A 7,994-nucleotide genomic window follows, 5' to 3' on the forward strand; every position below is an offset into this window, starting at 1 on the left:
AGTGCTCAAAAAACACCAGAGGCCAGTCTCGAGAGACTGGTTCCCTTTGTAAATAAGGCAGAATGGAAACTTCTCCCAAATATTTCAAAATGGGTGCTGCTCACAATAGAAAAGGGTTACAAATTCGGGTCTCGCCCGCCCCAGTTAAATGGGGTCCTTCCCACAGTGGTGGCCCCCGAGCAGTCTCTGGTAATGGAACAGGAGGTTATGACGCTCTTGCAAAAAGGAGCTATAGATGGGGTTCTCCTCCCAGCAAGCTGTCAGGGTTTTACAACATATACTTCATTGTTCCAAAGAAGGATGGAGGGTTATCCCACAGATCAGGTCCGAGGACTGGTTTGTTGTGATAGACCTGAAAGATGCTTACTTTCATGTATCCATCCATCCTCAACACAGGAAGTTCCTCATGTTTGCTTTCGGGGCAAAGCTTACCTGTACAGGGTTCTTCCCTTCGGCCTATCTCTATCACCCCGCATGTTCACGAAGTGCGTGGATGCAGCTCTGGCTCCGTTGAGACTCCAGGGCATCCGCGTACTGAACTATATCGACGACTGGTTGATACTAGCTCAAACAGAACAGTTGGCAGTTCAACATTGAGATGTTGTTCTGTCGCACATGAAGATGCTTGGGCTGAGGCTCAATGCCAAGGAAAGTGTGCTGGTTCCGAGTCAAATTACCAACTACTTAGGGGTAGTTTGGGACTCCACCACGATACAGGCATATTTATCCCCTTTTCGTGTGAGTTCCATTCTCGGGGCCGTGAAAGGGGTGAAGATAGGCCAGTCACTCACTGTAAAACAGTTTCAGAGACTGTTGGGTCTTATGGCAGCTGCGTCCAACGTGATAACTTTTGGCCTTCTGCACATGAGACTCTTACAGTGGTGGCTCAGGACCAAGGGGTTTTCTCCGAGGGGAAATCCTTTTCGCAAGATCAAGGTCACGCGGCGATGCCTTCGTGCTCTGGTCATGTGGAAAAAGCCTTGGTTCCTGTCCCAGAACCCGTGTTGGGAACTTCTCGTCGTCACGTAATGCTTACGACAGATGCTTCCCGCACGGGCTGGGGGGCGATCATGAGTGGTCGCTCAGCTCAGGGTCTCTGGGAGGACCATCAGTTCCTGGCACATAAATCGGCTGGAAATGATGGCCGTATTTCTTGCAGTAAAATACTTCCTCCCAGACCTGAGGGCATTAAAATGTGGGAGCAGACGCCCTGTCGAAGCAGGGGCCGAGGCCCGGGGAATGGAGTCTCCACACTGAGGTGTGGAGCTCATTTTGGAAAACTTTGGTCGAGCTGAAATCGACCTAATTGCTTCAGGGGAATCAACCCAGTGTCCACTGTGGTTCTCCCTATCTCATTCAGCACCATTGGGTCTGGATGCCATGGTACAGACGTGGCCGAGGCTGCGTCTGTATGCAGTTCTGGAAAAAGTACGCCAGGAAGGGGTCAGTCTAATATTCATAGCCCTGTACTGGCCAACCAAAATATGGTTCTCAGACCTAGTGTCACTTCTAGATGGCTCCCTGATGGAGCTTCGTCTCAGGCAGGACCTCCTGTCTCAAGTGGGCGCCATGATAATTCATCCACGCCCAGAACTATGGAGATTGTGGGCCTGGCCTCTGAGGGGGCCAGGCTCATAGATGCTGCTCTCCCAACTGAGGTTGTGGAGACCATACTCCACTCCAAAGCTCCCTGCACAAGGAAGTGTATGTGGCCATTTCGGCCATACTCCTCTGGGGGATTCCTCGGTAGGTCGAGACCCCCCTTTTTATACGCTTCCTCCGTGGTACTCTGAGGCTGAGGCCTTCAGTACGTACAAGGACTCCGGCCTGGGACTTGGCCATGGTATTAGAAGGGTTAGCCGAGGCTCCCTTCGAACCACTAGAGGAAGTTTCAGAGAAATTCCTCACCCTTAAAGACCATATTTCTACTGGCTATTTCATCTCTTAAAAGAATAGGAGATCTTCAAGCACTTTCAGTTGCTTCTTTGTGTTTGGAATTCGCACCTGGAATGGTCAAAGTGTTCCTGCACACTAGACCAGGCTATATGCCTAAGGTCCCCACCAATGTCCCAGGTTCCATCGTACTTCAGGCCTTCTATCTTCCTCCATTTACAACTTCGGATCAGGAGAAACTCAATCTGCTCTGCCCAGTGAGGGCTTTAGATGCATATGTCCACAGAGCTGCCCTGTGGGGCAAAACAGATCAATTGTTTGTGTGTTTTATGGGTCCATTAGAAAGGAGGTCCAGCATCTAAGCAGAGAATGAGCAAGTGGGTGGTCAAGGCTATCTCACTTGCTTATGAGGCGGCCAGACAGCCATCTCCATTAGCTGTCCGTGTTCACTCGACTAGGGGTATGGCGGCCTCAAAGGCCTTAATGTCAGGAGTATCCATTAATGACATATGTGGTTCTGCTGAATGGTCATCCCAGCACACATTTATTGGTTTTACAACCTGGACGTAGGCTCCTCTCCGGGGTCCTCAGTTCTGTCTACAAGATAACAGACAGGTACTTGGTGATACGGCGTCATTGGGATAGCGTTCCCATCACGTCATTCGACGTAGCGTCGATAGTTCCCACGAAAGGGAACGTCTCGGGTTACAGATGTAACCCCCGTTCCCTGAGTAAGGGAACGAGACGCTACGTCACGTTGCCATACCCCCGGCATACCTGTGAGCGTCTTGCTTCAGACATATCCCAGAAGCTAGCTTTCTTTGTTCTGGGTATGCTTTATAGTTTCCTGGTCCGTGACGTCACCCGCCTCTGACGTCACGTTTCCTCATTGGTTGGATACAGAGGTGCTTCACGAACACAAAATGCAGAGGGTTCCCATCACGTCATTCGACGTAGCGTCTCGTTCCCTTACTCAGGGAACAGGGGTTACATCTGTAACCAGAGATGTTTTCTCCGAGTAGGCAATGTGTCAAATAAATAACTGGATGAACATATTCAACAGTACAAAAATAAAACTAAATTAATATTGGAAATCTGACATGAAGAAGTGTGAAAAGCACTTACATTTATATAAAATTATTGAATAATAAAAATGATAAAATAATCCCATTAGCTCATCGTGTTGTCTTTGAGTGTAATAATGCTTTATTGTCTTGTTCTTTGTCTATTCTTATTTATTACCTTTCATTTGTATTTATATTACTGTTTGTCACGATGAGTTGTAGATATGAATGCTCAACAAAGGAGATGTCTTCAAATAACATTTAATGGAACACCAGGAAGAAGGAACATGAAAATCAGCAGGAAATAACAACTACAAAACACCTTACATAATCAAAGCTAGACAAAGGACAGACTGAAACTAGGGACATATTTATATATATATATATATGCAGAGAACTGAGGAGTAAACGAGACTTAATTAACAAGAAACACCTGAACTGAAGACACTAATCAAATCCGTAAACAAGAAGACAAACAGGCAGGCACACAAGGAGAACTGAAACAATTAACAAACTAGAAAACTGACTAAGAAACTGAAGACAGGGAAAGAGCATGAAAACAGATCAAAAACAAACTCAAAACACATAACCCTGACACTGTTGATCTGATATAGTACATCCAATAGGTCAGGTTATTATCGTTAACTGAAACTAAAACTGTAAAAAACTATTGATATTCAATTGATATTCTTAAATAAATCTCTAAAACTAATGCAACTGTGCCTATTCAGGGAACTCTCACATTTGGTACATTATTAATATTAGAACAACAACAGAGCCCAAACTATTATTTTCAACTGCTTTTTTTTTTTTTTTTTTTTTCTCAGATAATTACTACACTCAAATAAAAACTGAAATGTTTGTATACATGTGTTGTAGTTTGCATAAACACTTGTCTTCATGGCAAATTTATTCAAACATACATAATAAACAGTAAATAAGCTCCTCTCTAGTGTTTTTATAGCTAACTAACAAATTGTAAACATTGAATAACTTTCAATGTTCATGCAACATTAGTGACATTGCCCGCAAGCTGTTTTATTGATATCTGTCCGCATTTGAAACAGTTATTGCACAATTATATGAGACATGATACATTTCGGTATGTTGTACTGTATCTTCAACATACCTTTTGATGTTCATTCATGTTTATTTCATGCTAACTTTATAAAAATGGAAGATAAGACTCACGCTTCGCACTGCCGCTTGAAATGAGGGGCTACAGCGACCTGTCACATCACATTTAAGAGCATCAATACCCCATTTATTTTTGAATTTCATGATAAAATGAACAGAATTTGAAAGCTGAGACTTTGTCTCTTTTTCACAGGTCCGCGGTTCCCTGGCTTGTACTACGGGTGATTCATAGGGTCAAATACTTTAAATTCGCTATTTTTTATCTGGTTATGATAGCCTAATTTAGACAGCCCTAAATTCAACACAAGAGATATTTTCTTCACACATAGTATGAGTTGCAGTCTGACACAGTTTTCCACCCCCTTTTGACTTCCAGGATATAGGCCTAATCCCAGCCCTGATCACAGCTGTTTTTAAATATCGATTATTGGTCGACATTGGTGTATTCCAAAATATTTTAGGCCTACTTGAAGTAAAATAAACATTTACTGAAATTAAATCTAAAACACTAAAACGTATCTTATTTCGGCATGTTTCCAAAACAAATTTCTCATTTTTATTTATTTTAAGAAAGAAAAAAAGAAAAAGAAAACTAATAGACATGACAATACACACAACAAAATTACTAAAAAAATAAATTAAAATGTTAAAAAAATTATAAAATATATTAAAAAAATACAAATTCAAAATACTAACAAAAGTGTATTAATGATACTAAAATAACTCTGTAAAACAGTGTTAAAATAACACTGTATTGGTAAATCCATCTGGCAGTAAGTTGAATGTAAGTGTTTTCCAAATAACTGTTAACATATTTTCAATGTCACATTTGAATTAAAAAGATTAAATTCTATAATTATTCAATTGTTATGCCAAGCGGCTTGTTCAGTTGTGTCTTCTTGTCTGTTTGGACACAATATTATTTACTGAGCCAACATCATTTTGCCAGAGTTTCTTCAAGCATGATTCCAGTCTTGAATTTTAACATAGACTTCAGCAGTGAATATAAAGTCTGAATTGCTCTCTCTGAATGATTCTACTTACAGCAACAGTAGATGAATCCATTTTTACTGACCACGGTTGCAATCAACCTCCCAGTAGGAGCATCCCTGGAAAGAAACGTTATTCACAGGACTTCCTGACTGTCACACCATGGATATTCTTTTCACCTCGTCCTTCCCCGTTTTATGCCAGGACTCTAGAAATTATAATCTCACAACTCTCTGTCCTGACAACCAAAAGGTAAACTCAACGCCTCCTGCTCTGGTTAACCCACCAGCTTTTGGGATGTCCTACTTCACCATGACCCTCGGTGCCCTCTCAAACCTAACTGCACTAGGTATCCTAGTCCATTCCTATGCCTGCTTCCGCCGACGGGCCAAAGTGCCATTCCTACTGCTGGCTTCAGCCCTGCTTCTGAGTGACCTGGCAGGTCACCTGATCACAGGGGCTTTGGCACTTCACCTCCATCTTGAAAGGGTGAAGCATTATGGGGCGGCAGTAGCAGTGGAGCCTCCTCAGGTTTACTGCAAGTTATTTGGAGCTTGCATGGTGTTTTTCGGTCTCTGCCCTCTGCTGCTGGGCAGCGCAATGGCAGTGGAGCGCTGCATAGGCATCACGCAACCTCTCCTGCACCCAGCGGTTGTCACCATGACACGCGTCCGCCTCACCGTGCTCCTGATCGCCTTCACAGCTCTCACTTTGGCGGGACTCCCTCTGCTGAACGTGGGCAACTACAAACCACAGTTTCCAGGCACCTGGTGTTTCTTACCTGTGAACGGTCCGCTTTCCTTCACTGACGCCAGCCTTGCTTTGGCTTTTTCCATACTGGGGCTTGTAACATTGAGTGTCTCAGTTGTGTCTAATATTATAAGTGGGCTGAAATTGCTCCAAGCGAGGTTTAAGGACCGATGTGTTAAGTCAAACGCTGCTCGGAGACATGGATTCGTCTCATCTTCGTCTCTGCATTCCTTGGATGTGGAAATGATGACTCAGCTGGCCGTGATAACAGTGGTCTCCTGCATCTGTTGGAGTCCATTTCTTGTGAGTGAGGCGGCGTGCATTTGATAAACACGTGTTTTTACCGCATTTGTGTTTTCTGGGCTTTTTGACTGTTTTCCTCTTCATTTCACAGATTTACATCCTCATATCCATTGACAGGTTTTATAAAGGAATCAAGAGACCAGTGCATCAGTGTGAGAAGCTGCTTCTCTTGGCTCTGCGCTTGGCTAGCTGGAACCAGATTCTGGATCCATGGGTTTACATCCTCCTCCGGCGAGCGGTTCTGCGAAGAGTCCTTCAGCTGCTGCAGCCCGACAGAGTCGTGTTTACACAGAGCAGCTACTACAGAGACTCACACAGAAAGCAAATTACTTCACACTGATTACACATTTGTTTATAACTTTGAATATGTTTACTTGGGGTCATTCACCAAAAATATATGAAATCAAATATTTATAAAGAAATTGCGTGAGAATTTTTTCCAAGTAAAAAAGAAGTGCATGTGTATAGCCTACTTCAAATCTCAAAAGTTTTTTTTTTTTACTTTACTTGTAGATAATATAATATTAATCAAATAAAAAGCCACTTTAAATGTACTGAAAGTATACTTTCAAGACTATATATTTTTTTTAAAGCTGCAGTCCGTACCTTTCTTTTTTTTTTTTTTTTTGGTTAAAAATTATCCAAAATCAAATTTTGAGCAAGTCCATAAACCATAGCGGTCAACCCTCCCGTTTTTTCCGGGTTTCTCCCGTATTTTAGCTCTTTTCCCGCTGTCTTCCCGTTTTAGTATTTTCCCGTAAAATATCCCGTATTTTTACGCTCTGATTGTGTTAACTCAGAACATGCAACTATCTGTGTCTGAGAAGTGGCTTGCACTTGACCACGGGCGAAGCACGTAGGCTATGCATGCGCCAAACCCGTCTTTCCGCGCTCATGGAGTTTCTTTGAAAGGCTCGCGGGAGAAATGGGAACACGGGGGCACCGCGATGCGACCGCAAAGGGCACTTTCACTTTCACGATCAAAGTGCACGCCACTGATAAGCATTGTAAATGCAGTATTACAGTATACACATAGCAATTAAACGTGCAGTTCTCCTCTCATGCGTCCTCCTCACTGGACGAGGCAATATCACTTTCGTTTCGCTTTCAGATATATCTTTTATAGATGCCATCAATGCTTTTACCTTTCTAGATGTATTTACCGAAATCAAAACAGTCCATAAACTATAAATCCTCATGAAAACTTCAGTCAAGCCAGCTCACGCGTCAACCTGAGAGATCAGCCTCCAAATTTCGCGGTTTCTGAATGGGCGGTTTGGCTTGATTGACAAACGCTAACGTTCGGGCATGATTTATATACCATCATCGACCTGTCCTAAAACGTTAGCACGCTTTGATCGATGGTTTGGAGATCGCGTGTTTCTCCGTTCGAGAGCGCATTTCCGTTGATTATTTACGAACGAAAGCTCAGAGAAACGTGAAAATGAAAAGGGTCTCATTTGAAAGAAAATATCCTAAGCTAAAAGATGATATAGAGTGACTGATTGAAGCAGCCCTTATCAAAAGTGCGGGGGTCGATTTCTGTCTTTTCAAAACTGTGGGGGTCCTGAACCCCTGTCCCCCGTGCCAACGTAATAATTGTGTAAAAAAAAAAATCCCTTATTTTGGGGATGGATTCCGGGAAATCTCCCTTATTTTCAGTGTTCAATGTTGACAGCTATGCCATAACCAGCCAGTGTTCAAAACTATCTCCTTACCTTAGCCCGATCCACAACGGTAAGCTTGTAATAATGTTTAATAATTCGGGTGGAAAATTCGAACATGCCGCCGTTTGTCTTTGCGTCATTACATAACATCAGTAAACAGAAAGAAGGAGTCCCAGCTACTAGGCTATAT

At 42.9% G+C, this 7,994-nt stretch overlaps 1 protein-coding gene across 1 annotated transcript; it reads left to right on the forward strand.

The window, feature by feature from the left end:
- Nucleotides 1-4,393: 4,393 nt before the first annotated feature.
- Nucleotides 4,394-7,485, forward strand: ptger1c (prostaglandin E receptor 1c (subtype EP1)). Its single transcript, XM_048188203.1, has 2 exons — nt 4,394-6,137; nt 6,229-7,485. The coding sequence occupies exons 1-2, from the start codon at nt 5,247-5,249 to the stop codon at nt 6,475-6,477; spliced, it is 1,140 nt and encodes a 379-aa protein (XP_048044160.1). The 5' UTR covers nt 4,394-5,246; the 3' UTR covers nt 6,478-7,485.
- Nucleotides 7,486-7,994: the final 509 nt, after the last annotated feature.

The sequence above is a fragment of the Megalobrama amblycephala genome, linkage group LG1 (assembly GCF_018812025.1).
Source record: "Megalobrama amblycephala isolate DHTTF-2021 linkage group LG1, ASM1881202v1, whole genome shotgun sequence".
In the NCBI taxonomy this organism is placed as follows: domain Eukaryota; kingdom Metazoa; phylum Chordata; class Actinopteri; order Cypriniformes; family Xenocyprididae; genus Megalobrama; species Megalobrama amblycephala.